At 42.0% G+C, this 21,723-nt stretch overlaps 1 protein-coding gene across 5 annotated transcripts in view; it reads left to right on the top strand.

Moving 5' to 3' along the window:
- The window catches only part of dock1 (dedicator of cytokinesis 1), a 308,112-nt gene that overhangs the window by 57,147 nt on the left and 229,242 nt on the right, over positions 1-21,723 (top strand). For all 5 annotated transcript variants that reach the window (XM_047376374.1, XM_047376376.1, XM_047376375.1 and 2 more), the window contains exons 13-18: positions 185-310; positions 492-616; positions 5,888-5,986; positions 6,325-6,397; positions 11,662-11,765; positions 12,599-12,782. In XM_047376374.1, coding sequence (XP_047232330.1) covers positions 185-310; positions 492-616; positions 5,888-5,986; positions 6,325-6,397; positions 11,662-11,765; positions 12,599-12,782 — 711 coding nt within the window. The remainder of the gene's footprint in view (positions 1-184; positions 311-491; positions 617-5,887; positions 5,987-6,324; positions 6,398-11,661; positions 11,766-12,598; positions 12,783-21,723) is intronic.

Below are 21,723 nucleotides of genomic sequence, written 5' to 3'. Positions count from 1 at the left end.
TTTCTCTAATCACGTCTCTTCTGATAGATGCTATTTATGCTTGTCCCAGAGCCATTACATATCACTCTGACAATTGCCGGTGGAAATCAGAGGAAGAAATCTGTTTTTATTGTTTTCCTGGAACACTTCTCCTCTCATTACCTTATCTCAGGTTCCTCTTTGCCTGTTTTGATTGCATCACCAGGTCTGTGGGTGACTCTGAAGCTGCTTCCAGGAGACATCCATCAGATAAGGAAGGACTTTCCTCACCTGGTGGATCGATCGACAGCTGTGGCTCGAAAGATGGGCTTCCCTGAGATAATTATGCCAGGTTGAGTATTAAAAAAACCTCAACAGTTTTCATTACAATGTAAATTTTTTGTCATACTGTGTGCTGTAGAAAAGTATTAAGAACTCAAATATGAAAGGACTGTTTGTTTTTGCCCATGAAGGAACCAGCCACTTTAGCCAGTGTGAATAATGAATTTTCCCATCTTCTTTGTTTCCTGAAGGCGACGTCCGAAATGACATATATTTAACTCTGGTTCAGGGGGATTTTGACAAGGGGAGTAAGACGACACCCAAAAACGTTGAGGTGACCATGTCTGTTTATGATGAAGACGGCAAGAAACTGGAGGTATGTCTGAGAAATTCTGTTAACTTCTTTGGGTTGGACTCACACAAGTGCCATAACCAGTTGGTCTCTCAGACATCCTCTGATTTACCAGGATTGTTTTCAAATCTAACTCAGCACAATATTCTGCCTGACTGTCCTCCTATAAAGCAGTGTGATGCACAGCCCATGCTCCCCTCCTCTGTTGCCTGTTGGCTATGATAGAATGCTGTGTTGTTGCGTTTGATTAAATAGCTTTAAAATTCAACTTACCATTGTAAGCATCTTATGTCTGTTGCAGGGTCAAGCATTTAGAGAGGCACTCCTCAACTTTAGAGATTTTTCAGTCACATTTGTTTCTGGGTTAAGTTTTACTTTTGGTTGTTTGCACATAATCCCACAATTTGTTAAACAGTTAATAGTTTTAATCCAAAACTGTGGAGTCAGGGGAAGCAGGCATGTTGCCACGCACTCACTGGTTCAATGCATGGAACCCTTTTATATTTATTAAGTTTTTTTATTTTTTTGTTATCTAATAAAACCACAGCCCGTGCTGGAAAAAAAAATAGAAACTTTTCCTGAAACTTGAGTACAATCAGTGCACTACTAAGATACCATAAATTACTGCTCACCAATAGGTGGTGCTATGGTTAGAGACTGCACTTTTTGATCATTCACATGCTAAAAAAATATGTATGTGTACAATCCCTGCATCAAATAAGCTATTTTAGGGCCATTTAAGCATAAAAATTTGAAAAAGAATTTAAACAAAAAATAAATTCTCTCTCTAGGGTTTGAGCCAGAATGCCTGGGAAATGTATATATGTTATTCAGAGAAAGGGCAAAAAGAGTAAAGATGGATGATTGTTGAAATCTCAACAAATGAGAATGCTGTGTGTAAACAAAATGTGATTGCTGGCTAGCTAAAAAGCTACTTGGGCAAATCTCAGATATAGTAACAGTTATTTAGGTGAAGTTTTATATCCTAGACTAGAGACATGATTTCAAGTTAGTGTGCCCATTTAAAAAAAAAAATATCAGCTTAACTCTGAAAACTGTTAGTTTAAATCTTGGCTCATGTTTGCTTACCAAACTATTAGAATATTGACGCTAGGTGCTTATGAGGGTTAGTTTTTCTTTCATAAAGTCTTTGTTTTAGAAGCTGGGGAAAAAAAAAACTGGCATCAAAACAGCCTTTGTCATCAGACAGAATTATTTAATAGTTTTGTTTTTATTAATCTTTGTGTTTCTAGCATATTTCTGAAATATTGCCATAGCTCTCTATGTTGGTAAAAGGTACCGTCATCTTGAAAATGTGCATGTTTCTATTGGACAACTTTCACACAATTTGTTTTTCTATATTGACAACATTAAACATTTCTGACCTCATCCACCTTACCTATCTGATGTTTTTTTTTTTTTTTTTTTTGCTTGTTTTTTTTGTTGTCAACAACCCAGCAGGGAGTAGCATACATCATGAGGAACATGGATGTGGTCAGACTTTATAAAGAGCACTTGGGCCCCTTTTATTACTGCTTGCACTTCTAGTTATATAAAGTCAGGGAGCAATAACCTATATTACTTGTTGTTTTCCTTTATATGGCATCTATATGCAGCTGCATGTCACATGTCTTATTTGCATTCACGTTCTCGAAAAATTAAGCTACAATAAACTAAAAACCTAGTGGATGTCAATGTGCCAAGTTGCAGCATGTAAAATAAACTTTTTTGCTTCTCTTTGTTTTTCTCTCAACCTTTTAAATCATGTGCCAACACTGCAGGGTCTAATGTCCTAATGAAGGTTTTGTTTCATCTAGAGTCGCAGTGACCTCTTTTCTCTCATGTTTAATCACTGACATTCCCAGTTGACTTCACTTCTTGCTCTGCATCATTCACAAATTAATGGAGGATGTGTTGAGAGCAGCTGGATAATACAAGCCAGGGGGAAGAAGTGGGCCAGGGTGTCCATATCTCGAGTGTTTGGTGACATATTAGAGAAGCCTAGTATTCACAGCAGGGGTAAGAAAGTATTCACAGCAGGGGTTCCAATAGCAGGGGTACCAATAATTTTGAAAATAAATATTAAAACAATTTTTTTTGTGTGGGATTTTTTTTTCCATCTTTAAATAAATGTACTGAACTTAAAAAATCGACTTTGTCAGTGTGAGAATATGCTACTGCAATAAAAGATCATTTTTTAAAGTTTTCTACAAAACTTAGCCAGGAATATCAACAAGTAGAGAGGGCTTTAAGTAATCATGTTTATTTGTTGAAAATAAGATTGTTCAGGTTTTTGTAATATTTTCAGCTACAGTTTACAATAATCTTGTTTGTACTTACAGTGATGTAAGCACTGGTATAATTGGCTTAGGAGAGGATTTTAAAGTAATTTGAGATGACAGATTTCTGGTTTTAATGAGTCTTCCTGCAAACACTGAATCAGGAGAGAGCTTTGTTACCCATGGCTGCATCTAAACTGAGAAGCTTTTTCAATAACTTGACGCAACAAGCCGAGGAATTAAAAAGATTGTTAGTGATGATACTTTAAATTAATCTTGATATAGTGTAAGTTAGTGACTGTGATTTCGTGTAGTTCATTATTTAATCAGTTAGTTAATATGTATAATAATGCTATTACCAAGATGATCTTTAATACTAGAGTGCTTTTAAGAATATACTGATATGCTAAAGTAAAAACACTCCAACTTTTTTGGAAATGTTCTTTCCTTCGTCAGCTCTCAAAAGGTACGTATGCCATACATGTGTGACTCTTCTACAGAATAACACAACTGTTACTCAAAGATTGCAGCTATGACGTAGTAATAACATTACCAAATCTCATGCAACAGTTTGGAAAAGGATTTACTCACCTCAGCATGCCGGAGGCCTAAATTGAGAGCACCAGGCCTACATTTTGATTCATTCATCGAATACAACCTCAATTCCAATAAAGTTTGGATGTTGTGTGAAATGTAAATAAAAACAGACTACAATGATTTGAAAATCCTGTTCAACCTATATGCAATCAAATACAAATACAATACTACAAATACAAGATATTTCTGGTTCAAATTGAAATAACTTGTTTTTTTTTTTGCAGATATTGACTAATTTTGAATTTGATGTTTGCAGCACGTTCCAAAAACACTGGGACAGGGGCATGTTTACCACTGTGTTACATCACTTTCCCTTTTAACAACACTCAATAAGCATTTGGGTAGCTGATTGCACTGTTAACAATTTTGCTAAATCAAAAAACTGCCCCAATTTGCCAGTTCCTAAATGAGGTTTTAGATATATACTCACGAGTAGGATGTTTAACATTCCTAACATAAGTAAAATAGCCATCTCTGTGTCTATATTCTAGTGTAGACCTTTACCTTAATTATTACATTTCCAAACGGGTTCTAACATTGACTATTCCAGTTTGTTCCATACTGGACACTGAAAGCTCTCCTGTTTTATGAGAAACAGGTTAGCTCAAACACTCTTTCCAACTTTGGAGAAAACGTGGAGGTGGTGGAGGGAGTATAGATACCTCAATGTTCACCAAGACCACAGATTGGATTGGAGACTCTACAGTGACAGAGAAAACTGTACTTCTTAAGGAAGCTTGGGTCCTTCAGTGTTTGCATGCCAGATGCTGCAGATCTTATAGGAGTCTGTTGTGGAAGTGCAATCTCTTGTGCCATTATATGTTTAGTTGACAGCAACACAGCCGGTGACTAAAAAAAGATGATTGTGTAAAGAAGGATGCTTCATAAAATGATTAACCTAAATGACAACCCTGAACTTCCTCTTCGCGAGACTGTAATACAACAATAGTGTCTTCAGTCAGAGGCTTTTCCAGATCTGCTGTAATACAGACAGTTACAGTAGATCCTTCCTGCCCACAGTCATCATCATTTTATAACGATTCTTTAAAGAAACTTGGATAGTTGAAGTTACTATAACATGTCTTTTCCTTTGGGGATTAAGAACGCATTTTTGGATCAAATTAAATGATATTTATAGCAAAAGTGTTCGCTGTATTTTTTTTTTCTTTGTGTCCATTAAGTGGCCACACATTCATTCATCCATACTCCTGTTAAAAATGTATTTTCTTTCACCTAGAAACAGTTTGTTCAGAGATTTCCAGATGGTTGCTGTTACAGATTTTGTCATCATGTATATATGGTAGTGCATATGTGTTTTAGTGGACGTGACTCAAAATCATCTTTTAGTTTTTTTAAATGTACCTTTTTACTTTGAAAAGCAGTGTAAGGCTGGTTGTCATTTACTTATATTTCATACATTAACAATTTCTGAACTGTTCAGCATTCAAGATATGATTATTAGCCTTTAAATATTACCTTATAAAAGTAAAAGTAAGGTGTTCACTTTGCAATCTTTAGTTTTAGTTGCTTCCTTTGTTCTTCTCTTTCAAAAAGGATTTGCGACATGCGAGGCTGGCCAGTGACATCTTGACTTATGAGCACACCTTCAACCTCAGCAGCCACTTTTCTAAGATATGATGCTGGATGGAACCTTGGGCACTTAGTGAAGGGGGCAGATTTGAGAGATAAAGCCCCTAGCCCCCCCCCCTCTGATTTGATCAGCACAGCTGGGGGACACAGAGGTCTGTTATTTCTCATAATTGCCGGCTGTCAGAAACCATTAGTGTAGGAGTACTTCAATAGTGGCACACTGGCAGGCCTGGGGAGTCAGCTGTAGAACTGGGAGGAAAGAGGTATGCTGGCAGAGTGCAGATGGATGGAAAACAAGACATGCGTGCCACCCGCTGTCACACCGTCCTTAGTACCAACTTCCCTGTTGGGTGTTGTAGTTTTATTCTCCCTTCACAAACACAACCTGAACTGTTGTAAAATGTACCCAGCAGGAAGGCTGTTTTCGAAGAGTGGTCCATCAGCAGCAGTTGGTCTGCTTTTTCTGTGCCCACCATGTCTTAAAGTTTCACCACACGGGAGCCCCCAGCATCTCTTCTTTATTTTAATAATTAATTTCTCATTTATTTCTTCCACATTACTGTCATGAGATTGACAGCTACCACACAGGTGCTCATGCATAAAGTAAATCCAGATCTGTAAAGGCCATTCTGTTAGATTAAGGCTTTCTGCTTGAGGGAGAGCATTTTATGAAATAAGAGGTAGTCAATTTTCCACAAGCAGTGAGCCAATGTGGAAACATTTTAGCTGAGTGATAGCAGGTCAATGGATCAGCTATCCGCACATAACTGCCTATGTTGATATGTTAATAAATCTTTATATTTAAATACATATATTATTTTCTCTCTAGAATGTTATTTTCCCTGGGGCTGGAGATGAGGGGATCAATGAGTACAAGTCTGTCATTTACTACCAAGTAAAGCAACCGAGGTGGTTTGAAACAATAAAGGTGAGTGTCTCTGCATCATCAACACAATTTTACTAAATCATTATGTTATGCTATGATTTCCATACAGCAGTAGTTTTAAATATGCTAGCCAGAACTGAACACAAGTTTGTAGTAGAAGGTCATCCAGTCTGGAGTTTGCAGATTCCATATGAGAGGCCTGACCACTGTAGAAATAGCTTTAAATGAGAATTATCTTCGTTATCTTAGAATCTAAAATCATGCTAATGTGGTTGAAGAACTTTGAAAATTGAGTATGGAGAGGCGTGGAATGTTTTGTGAAATCTCTGTGTTTTCATGCATATGAAAGTCCCACCCTCCTGTCCTGTTCCTTATCTCAGGTCGCTATTCCTATTGAAGACGTAAACCGAAGCCATTTGCGGTTCACCTTCCGCCATCGCTCATCCCAGGATTGTGAGTATAAATGTCAGCTATTGAAATATGAGTTTTTCAGATGACCAGGTGTACAATTGGCTGCTAAGTTGCTTACAACAAATCTAATGGAAGTTATCCAAATTAAGCAGATGCATTGCACAATGATAAATAGATGCTTATCCTTTGTCACATTAATCAGAAGTAGAGGTTTGCTCCTGCATAAACAGCATGTGAGAGGCTACAGCTGGGATGTTAAAATACCTTAAGGGCTTTATTTATTGAAGCTGTTGTACAGTTGAATGCAACCAGTGTCGTATTTCATTTTTCAAATTTTTACATCATCATTTCAAAGGTGTAAAAGGCAGGGAAAAGACCTACTGTTCCATTAATATCTTTCACATGGGAGGGCCATCCCTCTGACGTCGGCAACATTTGCTGGAGAAAAGGCTTTTGGAGAGAAAGAAGAGACTTACGAATAGGATACCCTTTCCCTAATCTGCAGCTGGTGTCATCATCCAGTTTCAAAATCCTCTAGCTGTGTTTGCTTCTCACCTGCATCCAGGTGCTTTGGAGGAAATTGCCAGGTTTCAGAGCTCTGTGCTGGCTTCTAATCCACTTGGAGAGCCTTCTTGTCATGCACACCTTGCTTCTGTGGGGACTAATGCTGTTAGGGGGCTTGCTTTTGAAAGTCTGTGATTTGCTGTTATCTGGCTGTAACGGTTACTTTAGAAACTCTCCTCAAGTGACTCGGGCACTGCAGGAGCATACTAATGCTGCTAAACTTCCAGTTTTCACTGACAGCTCACAATAGATGCATATTAGGTGTAGGTGCAATGGCTGGATTCTTTTGGGGTTTTATACCGTTTATTTGACTTAACTGCATTTAAAGCATCCATATACTGAATTTTAGAACATTTGTCATCTATTACTGTTCCAATTAGAGTAAATGCTAAGTAGTAAATAGACTAGTGAACAATGAGCATCATGAAGACCAAGGGACAAAGCAGACATGTCAGATGGAAAGGTTTAGAACAAGGTAAGATTATGAAGAAATATCCCAAGCTTTGAAGATGTCACACAGGGCACTGCTCAATTTATCATGTAATATTTGAAATAGAATGGAAGAACTGGAAACCTGCCAAGATATGATCATCCATCTAAACTGACAGTGCTGGGCAAGGAAAGCATTAATTAGAGAATGTACCAAGAGCCCTGTGGTACAGTACCCCTAAAGGAGCTGCAGAAATTCACAGCTCAAGTGGGAGAATCTGTCGACAGGACAGTTATTACTTTGGCACTTCACTAATCTGTTATTTGTGGAAGAGTTGCAGTGTCTAAAGAAAGCCAGAAGTCCCATAATTTTAGTTTTCCTTGCATGTGGAAGAAGGTGCTCTGGTCAGATGAGACCAAAGTTTAAATGTTCAGCCTACATGAACAATGTATAGTACTGTGTGTGAGTGAAGACTGTCACTGCACATCACCCTAAACACACTGTTAAACACGGTGGTGCCAGCATGATGCCGACGAGGTGCTTTGATGGGAAGATGGAGCTAAATACTGAAAGAAAACTTGTTGGTGGCTGCAAAATACATGATGCTGGGGCAGAGGTTCCCCTTCCAGCAGAGTGATGGCCCTAAACATGCAGCCAGAGTTACAGTGGAATTGTTTAGATCCAAGCATATTAATCTGTTAAAATGGCCCAGTCAAAATACAGACCTAAGTCCAATTTAAAATCTCTGAAAATCCTAAAATAATGCTTTCCATCCAGTCGGACTGAGCTTGAGTCATTTTGCAAAGAAGAATTATACAGATTTTCAATCTCTATAAATACAAAAATGGTAGAACATACCTTAAAAAAGTCTATGCTGTGATTGCAACAAAATGGTGGTTCTACCAAGTATTGACTCAGGGGCTCAATGCAGTTGCACACTATACCTTTCAGATATTTATTTGAAAATCATGTATTATTTGCCTTCAACTTCACAATTTTGCAAAATTTTGGGATCATCAATTACATAAAATCCCAACAAATACATAGTAGTTTTTGGGGTTGTTATGTGAAAAGGGTATGAATACTTTTGCAAGGCACTGTTCAAACTTCACCCTTTTTATTTGCCTTTCTCCTAACTTTATTGACTGTGTTATTGGCATAAACTTTAACGTTTTAGCTTTCCGAATATATTAAAATATTTACTTTGTATTCAATTCAGCTTAGTTGATCTAAAGCAGATTTATTTTATGTTTTGTCTATAAAAGCTTCCCAGCTTTTCTTAAAATTACATTTGCAACAATTCAAAAGTAGAATATTTCTCTGTTTCTGTATAAAAACCATAAACAGATTTTATTCCCTTGTGATTTTAAACTGGATAGATTTTGTTCTTCTTACACTGTAGTATCTCATTGATTGAAAATAACCCTTGGAGACATAATGCAAATTCTACATTAAGTTGTGATATATGCAGTGTTTGCATTCTTATGGCAAAAGTTCCTTTTCCTTACTAAAGATAAGCACAACAGAAATGGTCTGACTTCTCCTGTCCTCTTCCTGCATCCTTGCTGCTTCCTCCGCTGTGCTCCTAGCAAGTGCTGAACCTTCGTTGGAACGCAGAGTGACAGAGCCGTTCATCAAGGCCACTAGTGGAGTCCGTGTGCTCTGTCCCTTTGTTGAGAATAAAGCCAGCTGTCACGCAGTGCCTCAGACTACTGCTGTAACATTGCCATGCCTCATCAGACATGTGGATGCCATCATAAGCCATTTCTTGGCTGCAGAACCTTACCACCATCTTTTAACTTGTTTTTCATCTGTCGTCATGCCAACGCCAGGTCCTTAAAATGCAGCACAAAGCCCTCAAGGGAGAAAAGTGGCGGCCCACCTGAGGAATGAATGGCTGGCATTCCTCTTTGAACATTTTTCCATTTTGTCACGTTAAAACCACAAACTTCAATGTATCCTATGGGGACTTTATGTGATGGATAGACCAACACAAAGTAGCAGATGAATATAAAGTGGAAGGAAAATGATACATGGTTTTGCTAATGCGACCTAAACAGTAAATAGAGTCCACCTGCATGTATTATAAACTCAGCTGTTCTGTTTTAGTATGATGGTCACGGGTGGGGCTGCAGAGATCTACTGCTAGTGTGGAAGAATTTATTGATAGGGTGACTATTTTAGTGCACTTCACAAATCTGACCTTCATAAAAGAATGACAAGAACAAAAATAATTAGCAAGAAGCAATGTTTGCAGTTTTACAGAGGAAATGCAGATGAGGGGTTTTTTAGACATACATGCAAAAATGCTTTGTAGAGGAACACTCTACATCACTTTGAACACACCACCCCACCGTGAATAATAATGGTGGCAGCATCATGTTGAGGGATTGCTTTTTTTCAGCAAGGATTAGGAAGCCAGGCAATCAAAGGCTGCAGACGATTGGAGAATGGAGCAGAGGCTTACCTTCCAGCAGGACGTTGACAGTACACATACAGCCAGAGCTACAATGGAATGGTTTAAACCATCCAAAATCACAGTTGCTCCTTTTCAGCTAAATAGAATTCTTGGTGTTTAGAAAAAAGAGAAGCCTATAATTTTTTTGTTAATATATATATAAAATTTATATCATTGGTTTTAATGGACAATTGGAGATTTCCCTGTTTTAAGTTTTACAACAAAGAAAGGCACAACATTTCTACAAGTGGAAAATATACTTTCTTAAATTCAACGAGGCCTTTTAAGTCCTTCCAATATTTATAGAAAATGAAGAAACATGATCGTCCACTTAGAGGTTACAGCCTGATGCCATTTGTGTCATTCTGTTTAAATTGAATGTATAAAATCTGTAAAAATGTTAAAATATGCTACATTAAATCAAATGTAGAAGCTGCTTAACATAGCATTTATATGTTGTTTTTGAGTCACTGCCGAGGGGCTAAAGAGCCCCATATAGCACAGTCATAATAAATTGCCCCAGTCAAAGTCCAGAAATAAATCCAATTGAGAATCTGTGACAAAACCTGAACAGTGATGTTCACAGGTGCTCTCCATCCTGTCCGGCCAAGCTTGAGCTATTTTGAATAGAAGAATAAGCAAGAATTTGAGTCTATAGTTTTACAAAGCTGGGAGATGTACCCCAAAAGACCTGCAGCTGTAACTGCAGCAAAAGGTGTTTCTACAATGCATTGACTTGGGGGTGAAAATGACTAGACAACACACTTTCAGATTTTTAATTGTAAGAAAATTTAAATGCACAGCTTTGTGTAAAACCAATTAAAATACACTGAAACTCGTAGTGGTAATGTGACATAACGGGAAAAACGTCCTAGGATGGCAATAGTTTTGCAGGGATCTGCATAAGGTACTATAGGTGGCATGCATGCAGCGTTTTTTTTTCCCTCCACTGGTTTCTCTCTGCCCAGCAATTATTCATGGATGAGGATGCAGGCAGCAAACGAATGAGTTGATTTATGCAGATAGAATACGAGATATATTTTGATGAATAGCGCCTCTCTGTGAGTTAATTTGAGCTTGTTGATCCACAATGATGAAATGTGGCTCTATCCAAATGCTTGGTTAGAGGACAAAATCATAATTCTTGTCCTTGTTTGTGCAGCGCCCAATTCACTGGCAAGTGTGAAAGGAGTTTTCACCTTTTCCTCATTCTACTGGGATAATTCAAGCTGTTTGCAGGTGTATCTCTCAGTGGCTATTATCTATTCTGATACTAACAAGGAAGAGACACAATGTACTTCGACCAGAACTCTTTTCCTCAGATGTAATTTCATGTGTTTGCAGCTCATTGTCATGCAGAGACTGAATATTTTAACTTTCATTTGGACCTGCCAGTCTTTTTGCTGCTTACGTCCCACACCGCAACACATACTGTGTGTCTGTGTCTTACTTATTTTTGGGGGGGAAAACAATTTGTACACAAATACAAGCATTGCATTAATTAAGATGTGGAAAGAAAGTGCAAACAGCAACTTCTTTTGCCCATTCAGAAGTTGAGTGAGGTACTGTAGTGCTGAGATGATCTCTTTTATCGGTCTGCTGGTTTGTTTATTGCTTGTAAAATCAGCAGTCCTTAATAGTTTTCTGCAATGGAATCTGCTTTGCATAGGCTTTCTCAACTAAGCACGCAATTCATATCAGCAAATTGTATGCACATGTATGAGATTTGGTGTTTCAGTTAGCAAATTTGCACAAGAAAAACAAACACTTTGGTGCAACATCATCAATATCTCCTGCAGGCTGTCAGATTTCTGTTTATTCATGTGTTTCTTTTCCTTTTCTTTCCGCCCACAGCCAAAGATAAATCAGAGAAGATCTTTGCCTTGTCGTTTGTTAAACTCATGCGCTATGACGGGACCACTCTGAGGGACGGGGAGCATGATCTCATTGTGTACAAGGTAAATAGGAAAAATATGATCTGACACAGTTTGAGGACACACTTCTTTGTGTTTGCTCAGTGTTTTACTGGCAGCCCTCCTGTAGGCACAGCCCACACTGCTTCAGACACTGTTTGTAAAGTAGCTTTGGGACTGAAGGTGGAAGCCAGGCCTGTCTCGTTAGTAAAAGTTTCGGTCTGCTTTCACTGACTGGAAAATTTTATAAAATTTTATTTATTTAAAGAATAAGCATTTGCCTGATCCTGCACTTCTTTTTTGGTGCCCTTTTAGATTATTTAATATGTAATGATATCCACAAATGTAAAGAGGCTAAATGTATTTAGCACTTTTGGGTCATAACAACTTGGGATTAAGTCAGGAAGAAGCTGGAATCAAACCCAAGACTACTACTCTTCCCACCGTGGCACAGTTGCCCCTGTCTGTCCATTCATCTGTCTAGCCATTCATTTATTTATTTATTCATTCATTTATTATGCTGTCACATCCTGTTTTATAACATCCAATCTGATCCATTCTCTTTTCATTCCAATGTTTTGCATGTATTCAATTCCCTTTCATTCTATTCCATCCCATTCTTCAACACTGGCTGTTTGGCTATTTGAATGCTCCTACATACCGCAGCAGCAAGAACAAAATAGTAAAAGTGATAGAATCTATATTTATATATATTACATCAATTAAAATAATATAATATATATTATATTTTTAACGTTATAGAAATAATTTTTTTAACACCTTTTAATAAAAAAACAGAACACAGCACCATGGTACACATACACATCTGATGTCAATTTCTAATGTAATACTGCACATGTCTTATCATATAAAACCAGGCTGAAGCTAAGAGGCTGGAGGATTCCTCTCTGTACCTAAATCTTTCCTCCACCAAGTTGGAACTAGAGGAGAAGGGTTACTCTGCCACTGGCAAGAACTCCCAGAACCTCGGAATCTGCACCATCAGCAAGGACTCTTTCCAGATCTCCACCCTGGTCTGCTCCACCAAACTAACACAGAATGGTAAGGGGTTCAAAATGTTTGCATGTTCTATTATTGGTAAACATAAAATAAGAAATCTGTATCAAAACATTTGGTCCAAACCTTCTGAATGTAGGATCCACCAGGGTAAAATTTAATAAAACATCTCATACTCGTACTCGTCGTCTTCCGCTTATCCGGGACCGGGTCGCGGGGGCAGCAGACTCAGCAGAGACGCCCAGACGTCCCTCTCTCCAGACACCTCCTCCAGTTCCTCCAGGTGGAGCCCAAGGCGTTCCCAGGCCAACCGAGAGACATAGTCCCTCCAGCGTGTCCTGGGCCATCCCCTGGGCCTCCTCCCAGTGGGACGTGCCTGGAACACCTCCCGAGGAAGGCGTCCAGGAGGCATCCGGTATAGATGCCCAAGCCACCTCAACTGGCTCCTCTCGGTGTGGAGGAGCAGCGGCTCTACTCCGAGCCCCTCCCGGATGGCCGAGCTCCTCACCCTATCTCTAAGGGAGTGCCCGGCCACCCTACGGACAACAGATTTCAGCCGCTTGTATCCGGGATCTCGTTCTTTCGGTCATGACCCAAAGTTCATGGCCATAGGTGAGGGTAGGAACGTAGACCGACCCGTAAATTGAGAGCTTTGCTTTTCGGCTCAGCTCTCTCTTCACCACAACGGACCGGCACAGCGCCCCCATTACTGTGGCAGCCGCACCGATACATTTGTCGATCTCCCGCTCCATTCTTCCCTCACTCGTGAACAAGACCCCGAGATACTTTAACTCCACTTGAGGCAGGAACTCCCCTCCAACCTGAAGAGGACAAGCCACCATTTTCCGGTCGAGTACCATGGCCTATGACTTGGAGGAGCTGATCTTCATCCCAGCCGCTTCACACTCGGCTGCAAACCGCCACAGCGCATGCTATAGGTCTTGGCTAGAGAGGGGCCAGCAGGACCACGTCATCCGCAAAAAGAAGAGACGAAATCCACTGGTCCCCAAACCAGACCCCCTCCGGCCCTTGGCTGCATCTAGAAATCCTGTCTATAAAAGTTATGAACAGGACCGGTGACAAAGGGCAGCCCTGCCGGAGTCCAACATGCAACAGGAACAGGTCCGACTTAGTGCCGGCAATGCGGACCAAACTCCTGCTCCGCTCGTACAGGGACCGGATGGCCCCTAATAAAGGGCCCCCAATTCCATACTCCTGGAGCACCCCCCACAGGGCATCATGAGGGACACAGTCGAATGCCTTCTCCAGGTCCACAAAACACATGAGAACCAGTTGGGCAAACTCCCATGAACCTTCAAGCACCCTGTAGAGGGTTCCACGGCCGGGACGAAAACCACACTGCTCCGCCTGAAGCCGGGGTTCGACTATCGGTCGGACTCTCCTCCAATACCCTGGCGTAGGCCTTACCAGGGAGGCTGAGGAGTGTGATCCCCCTGTAGTTGGAACACACCCTCCGGTCAACCTTCTTATGAAGGGGGACCACCACCCCAGTCTGCCAGTCCAGAGGCACTGTCCCCGACCGCCACGCAATGTTGAAGAGGCGTGTCAACCATGACAGCCCTACAACATCCAGAGACTTGAGGTACTCAGGGCGGATCTCATCCACCCCCGAAACCTTGCCACCGCGTAGCTTTTTAACCACCTCGGTGACTTCAGCCTGGGTGATGAAAGAGTCCAACCCCAAGTCCCCAGCCTCTGTTTCCACCACGGAATGCATGATGGCAGGATTGAGGAGATCCTCGAAGTACTCCTTCCACCGCCCGATAATGTCCTCAGTCGAGGTCAGCAGTCTCCCGCCCCCACTATAAACAGTGTTGGCGAAGCACTGCTTCCCCCTCCTGAGGCACCAGACGGTTTGCCAGAATAGCTTCGAGGCCAACCGGTAGTCCTTCTCCATGGCCTCACCAAACTCCTCCCAGGCCCGTGTTTTTGCCTCTGCCAAAGCCCGGGCAGCAGCACGCTTGGCCTCACGGTACCCGTCAGCCGCCTCAGGAGTCCCACAAGCCAACCACAGCCGATAGGACTCCTTCAGCTTGACAGCATCCATTACTGCCGGTGTCCACCACCGGGTTCTGGGATTGCCGCCGCGACAGGCACCGCAGACCTTACGGCCGCAGCTACGGGCAGCAGCATCGACAATAGATGCGGAGAACATGGTCCACTCGGACTCTATGTCTCCAACATCCCCCGGGATCTGGTCGAAGCTCTCCCAGAGGTGGGAGTTGAATATATCCCTGGCCGAGGGCTCCGCCAGGCGTTCCCAGGAGACCCTCACTATGCGCTTGGGCCTGCCTGTCCGGCTTTCTCCTCCTCCAGCGGATCCAACCCACCACCAGGTGGTGATCAGTGGACAGCTCAGCCCCTCTCTTCACCCGAGTGTCCAAAACATGCGGCCGAAGGTCTGATGATACGACAACAAAGTCGATCATTGACGTCCTGCCTAGGGTGTCCTGGTGCCAAGTTCACTGATGGACACCCTTATGTTTGAACATGGTGTCCCCCAGCAGAATAATGGAGTCCCCGGGAGGGTCACTATCCAGCACCCCCGGCAGGGACGCCAAGAAGGCCGGGTACTCTGCACTACCACTCGGCCCGTAGGCTGAAATGATAGTCAGAGACCTCTCCCCAACCCGAAGGCGCAGGGATACGACCCTCTCATCCACTGGGGTAAACCCCAACACGAGATGGCTGAGCTGGGGGGCAACAAGCAAACCCACACCAGCCTGCCGCCTTTCCCCTTGGGCCACTCCAGAGTAGAAGAGAGTCCAACCCCTCTCAAGGAGATGGGTTCCAGAGCCCACGCTGTGCGTAGAGGTGAGTCCGACTATTTCTAGTCGATATCTCTCGTCCTCCCGCACAAGCTTAGGCTCTTTCCCCCCCAGCGAGGTGACATTCCACGTCCCTAGAGCCAGCCTAAGCATCCGGGGATCGGGCCGCTGAGGTCTCCACCTTCGTCCGCCACCTTCGTCCGCCACCCAATCCTCTTTGCACCGGTCCCTCACGGTTCCCCCTGCAGGTGGTGGGCCCACTGGGGAATGGCCTCGCGTCTCTCGATCGGGCTTGGCCCGGCCGGGTCCCGCGAGGAGCAACCCGGCCACCAGGCGCTCTCCGACGAGTCCCGACCCCAGGCCTGGCTCCAGGGTGGGACCCCGGCTCTGCCGTACCGGGCGACGTCACGTGCCTCGATATTTTGTTCTTCATGAGGGATTCTTGAACCACTCTTTGTCTGACCCATCACCTAGAGCCTGTTTGCCATGGGAGACCCTACCAGGGGCATTTAGGCCCCAGACAACATAGCCTCTAGGATCATTTGAGCACTCAAACCCCTCCACCACGTTAAGGTGGCGGTTCAAGGAGGGGTAAAACATATCATCCTTTGCTTTTTTTTCCTACAAGTGTGAACGACCGCTTCAAAGCAGCAGTTTCTCTTACTTCGGCACAAACATATGCAGGAGATCTCAAAAGTCTCTGTGATGTTAAAACATGAGAGCATGATAAATAATTTCTCAACTTTCTCAGCCATGAAAGTGCCAATCATCTCTTATAGATCTGATTAAAAAACACATGCCTTCATGAAAAATCCAGACAAAATCTGAAAAACAAACTTAACTAATACTTTAATAAAACACCTTCTGATTCTGTTTCAACGTTTTTTTGGCAGGAGTCTTGTAGCATCCCACATTTTGACCCTGCAAATTGTTTTCCAAATCTGTTAGATTGCTAGGACATCTGTTGTCTGTAGCCTTCATAAGGTGAGCCTGTATTTTTTTCTGATGGATTTCCCTCCCTTCTCCTCACTGATACTTTTGTACAATGAGGTCATATTGATCTTTTTGCTAGCTCTCTGTAAACTATGTATTTACTAAATGATTCAAGTGAGCAGAAATAAAGAATTTCCTATCGGGACATGGGAACCTTGCCTCAGTTAAATCAGATTCACTCATTGAGGGCAGGTTTGACCTTAAGACTGAATTTTACAAAGATGGTTCAGCTATGTATTAGTCTAATGGTGTGGAATCTTATGCAACCATGTTATTAAGTTTTTTTATATATTTTTCCCTCTAACAATCGGTTGCTTCTGGAGAACATTTGTAATAGATGGTGGTGTATTCTTATTGTTGACAGGTTATACGACTGTTAAAGTTGGATGTTTTGGTACAAACCTTCTGACTGTATGATCCCCAAGGCTAAAACCTGATACTTGTGCTTTAGCTACAAGCGTGAATGATTGCTCAGTTTTCACAAAACTCTTATTACTGTCTTGCTTTCTCTATGTTTTTTCTATGTTTTCTAATATATTTTTGGACTCCAAGAGGGATTCCCCTTCATCCTGCTCTCACTGTGACCTACTTTAGTAGGTCTCCGCTGGTGTTATTTGGTTTCTGCTAGTAGATTTAAATCCATTTTTGCAGAATAATATTCGGCTTTACTCTTATTTACTGCTGTCAGTCTGGCAATGTTTATTTTTTCTCCCCACCTAATGTCCCATGATTCTGAGAAAATCTACACTTACTAAGCTAAGGAAATCCCCATATCTGCCCTTTGGTGCGTGGATTAAGGATTCTGGCATCTTGTGTTCCCATCAGCTTTCAGACATGTTTATAAATTCCTGCAGGCATCAATATAAACCCTCTTGGATGCGCTGGCATTTCCAGGGTGTGTTCATTACTGCTGTTGTCTCAGTGCAGACTGTGTAAAGAGCTGTTTGAACAGTTAGATGCAGTTCAGTTTATTTAAACAGAGCCCTCCTCTGCGTCTTCATACTTTCTTACCTTTTGTGTTCTTCTTTGCTTTTAAGATCTGAAGGACTGAGTAACTGCTGTTTTGGAAATCATGTAGAAGCAGATTAACTGTAAGCTAACTTGGACTGGAATTAGAAATAAATATTTTACTTGCCCAGAGCAGTACTGTTTGTATCCCCCCCCCCAAAAATAAGTGGGACACTAATACTTTATACTAGTTACAGGGGTTGGACAATGAAACTGAAACACCTGTCATTTTAGTGTGGGAGGTTTCATGGCTAAATTGGACCAGCCTGGCAGCCAGTCTTCATTGATTGCACATTGCACCAATAAGAGCAGAGTGTGAAGGTTCAATTAGCAGGGTAAGAGCACTGTTTTGCTCAAAATATTGAAATGCACACAACATTATGGGTGACATACCAGAGTTCAAAAGAGGACAAATTGTTGGTGCACATCTTGCTGGTTTATCTGTGACCAAGACAGCAAGTCTTTGTGATGTATCAAGAGCCACGGTATCCAGGGTAATGTCAGCTTACCACCAAGAAGGACGAACCACATCCAACAGAATTAACTGTGGATGCAAGAGGAAGCTGTCTGAAAGGGATGTTTGGGTGCTAACCTGGATTGTATCCAAAAAACATAAAACCATGGCTGCCCAAATCACGGCAGAATTAAATGTGCACCTCAACTCTCCTGTTTCCACCAGAACTGTCCGTCGGGAGCTCCACAGGGTCAATATACACAGCCAGGCTGCTATAGCCAAACCTTTGGTCAATCATGCCAATGCCAAACGTCGGTTTCAATGGTGCAAGGAGCGCAAATCTTGGGCTGTGGATAATGTGACAATGTATTGTTCTCTGATGAGTCCACCTTCACTGTTTTCCCCACATCCGGGAGAGTTACGGTGTGGAGAAGCCCCAAAGAAGCGTACCACCCAGACTGTTGCATGCCCAGAGTGAAGCATGGGGGTGGATCAGGGATGGTTTGGGCTGCCATATCATGGCATTCCCTTGACCCAATACTTGTGCTAGATGGGCGCGTCACTGCCAAGGACTACCGAACCATTCTTGAGGACCATGTGCATGTCCCCAGACACCTCCTCCAGCTCCTCCGGGGGGAGCCCAAGGCGTTCCCAGGCCAGCCGAGAGACATAGTCCCTCCAGCGTGTCCTGGGCCGTCCCCTGGGCCTCCTCCCGGTGGGAGGTGCCTGGAACACCTCCCGAGGAAGGCGTCCAGGAGGCATCCGGTATAGATGCCCGAGCCACCTCAACTGGCTCCTCTCGATGTGGAGGAGCCGCAGCTCTACTCCAAGCCCCTCCTGGATGGCCGAGCTCCTCACCCTATCTCTAAGGGAGCGCCCGGCCACCCTACGGAGGAAGCTCATTTCAGCCGCTTGTATCCGAGATCTCGTTCTTTCGGTCATGACCCAAAGTTCGTGGCCATAGGTGAGGGTAGGGATGTAGACCGACCGGTAAATCGAGAGTTTCGCTTTTCGGCTCAGCTCTCTCTTCACCACAACGGACCGGCACAGTGCCCCCATTACTGCGGCAGGCGCACCGATCCGTCTGTCGATCTCCCGCTCCATTCTTCCCTCACTCGTGAACAAGACCCCGAGATACTTTAACTCCACTTGAGGCAGGAACTCCCCTCCAACCTGAAGAGGACAAGCCACCCTTTTCCGGTCGAGTACCATGGCCTCTGACTTGGAGGAGCTGATCTTCATCCCAGCCACTTCACACTTGGCTGCGAACCGCCCCAGCGCATGCTTTAGGTCTTAGCTAGAGGGGGCCAGCAGGACCACGTCATCTGCAAAAAGAAGAGACGAAATCCACTGGTCCCCAAACCAGACCCCCTCCGCCCCTTAGATAATTCAACACAGACCTAGGAAGCATTGAAAGGACGTTAAAAGTGAGCTTCTATCTGCACCTTTACTGATACAGATCCACATGTTGAATTTTTTTAACTCTTAATGACTGAATTTATGTTCCATTATATGAAAACCTATTTGGTTTTGCTTTCAATCAGATACTAAATTAGAGTTTAATTTCAACATTGTACTTACAGTTACTAAAAAAATTTGGTATGATGCAAATTAGCGACTTGAGGAACTAACTAATTTTCCAGTCTTAACCAAGTACTGAAAATGTTTTAATAATGCTGTCATTGCACAAACAGGATTTTGATTTACAACATAGATTTTTGGAAGAAGCATTGTTTCAAAAACAGCTAAATAATGCAGAATCACTTTGCTTCAAAGTTCCAGGAACTGCTAGCTTCTTCTTCTTTTAATTAAGAAAACAATTAACAAATTAAACTGCATATTGGGAATTTAACTGAATAATACCTTTTAGAACACCCAGTGTTTTATAACATGCCAGTGTTTTAAATACAGCTAAACACTGCAAAATCACTTTACTGCACCAACCTAGAGGTTTCTGTCCCTTATTTGCAATAATAAAATGAAAAATTTATTCATCATTATTTATACGGTAAAATATATTGTATGTGTTGCGCGCAAATAAATGGAATACTGATAATATAGATATATGTTTTGTTATCAATGTATTTCGATTTTAATTGTTTGTAGCTCACTTAGCTAACAATAGGTGGGGCGGTCCCCAACCCGCCCCTAATCGCCAGTCACCACTGGCACAGAGTAATCAGGATTTCTTTTAACAGATAAGATAAGACTCTAAATTCTTGCGCAGTCTGGAAAACAATACAATTCTGATTAAAGTATTTTCAGGTCTGGAAAAGTATGAAAAAAAATACTTTCGTTCCCAGGTTTATTTCCCTGTCCAATCGTCAATATGTTGTTTCCATACAGCCATCCAACCATTTATGCTTATCTATTCATCTGAATCTGCACATTCATACTTTAGGCCATGACCTTAGTAGAAATATACATAATGTACCGAGGTCTCAGGAAAAGGCAGAACCTTTCAAATAAAAACTGTGTATGAACCTTGATGCTGTTGTAATTGACCACATCTCTGGACATTATCCTCAGCAATACTTTAAAAATTATTTAGAATTTTCCTGCGGTCGTCGGGCAGATATTTTATCTCTGCTGCGATCCAGACTGATGCAAGGACCTTCACTGACCTTGCAGCGCATATCCTCTATATAATGAAAGCAAAGAAAGAGGAAGACACATTCGTCATTGTTGCTCGGCTGCATCTTTGCGATGAAAGCCCAACTAAGGTTCATGAAGTTCCAGTAATGAGGTCACTGCAGACCTGAGAATTCGATTTGGTTAGATCCCCAGCACAAGGGAAAGATTTTGTCATGAAAAAAATGCTCCTTAACATCATGTGGAAGAGGAGGTGTTCCATGCTGCTGCAGTAATATCCCCATCGAGACTTGTTAAATTTAGTCTGTGGTATAAGTTGTCATTTAAATACAGTTGACTGAGTGCCCTCCTACTCTGCTCGGGGGGATGTGGAGTTGATGTCAGGGAATGAGCGCTCTCAGCTACAGAAGGAGTGACTAACTCACACTGATTACATGAGGCAGTCAAGCAAAATTAATATTCCAAACTGTTACCTCTAACGAAGACGTGTAGTCTGATTAGCCCAATTCCAGGTTTGTAATCTTGTCACCTTCTTCTCCTTGTAGAAAGGAAATGGGCGATGTGTGCTTTTTATGCACTCTTCAGGAATGAAAACATTTCTGTCTGGCTTCCATCCCTTAACTGTGTTCTGACATGCTGACACAGTCAGTCAATCTTTTTATGTCACACTTGTCATGCAAGAAAACCTTAGCACAAAGTGCTTTACAGAAACTAGGGGTCAATCACCCAAATACCCTTTGAACATTTTCCCATTTTGACATGGTACAACCAAATATATTTTATTAGGATTTTATTAGACAGACATACACAAAGCAGTACATAAATGTTAAAATAAATAAAAAAGACGCATGTATTCAATTTGTTTTTACACAAAGAAATCTGAAAAGTTTGGCATGTATCTGTTTTTAGCCTTCTTTACTGAAAAAATCATGCTGGATTACCATACTGATATGTAATGGGTAATGTGTTTGCAACATTTAACGAACAGTGGGCTTAATCCAAAGACACTGAGAAATTTACACTAAAAAACTGATGTGCCAGGTTACTCAAATTTAATTAAAGCAACTTATAGCGGTGCTCAGTAGTTTGTATGGCCCCCACATGCTTGTATGCAATGTCCTTATGAGGAACCCAGGGCCAAATGCACCAG

The sequence above is a fragment of the Girardinichthys multiradiatus genome, chromosome 10 (genome assembly GCF_021462225.1).
Source record: "Girardinichthys multiradiatus isolate DD_20200921_A chromosome 10, DD_fGirMul_XY1, whole genome shotgun sequence".
NCBI lineage: Eukaryota > Metazoa > Chordata > Actinopteri > Cyprinodontiformes > Goodeidae > Girardinichthys > Girardinichthys multiradiatus.
The sequence above is the reverse complement of the archived record's forward strand: the minus strand, read 5'-3'. Positions and strand labels throughout refer to the sequence as shown.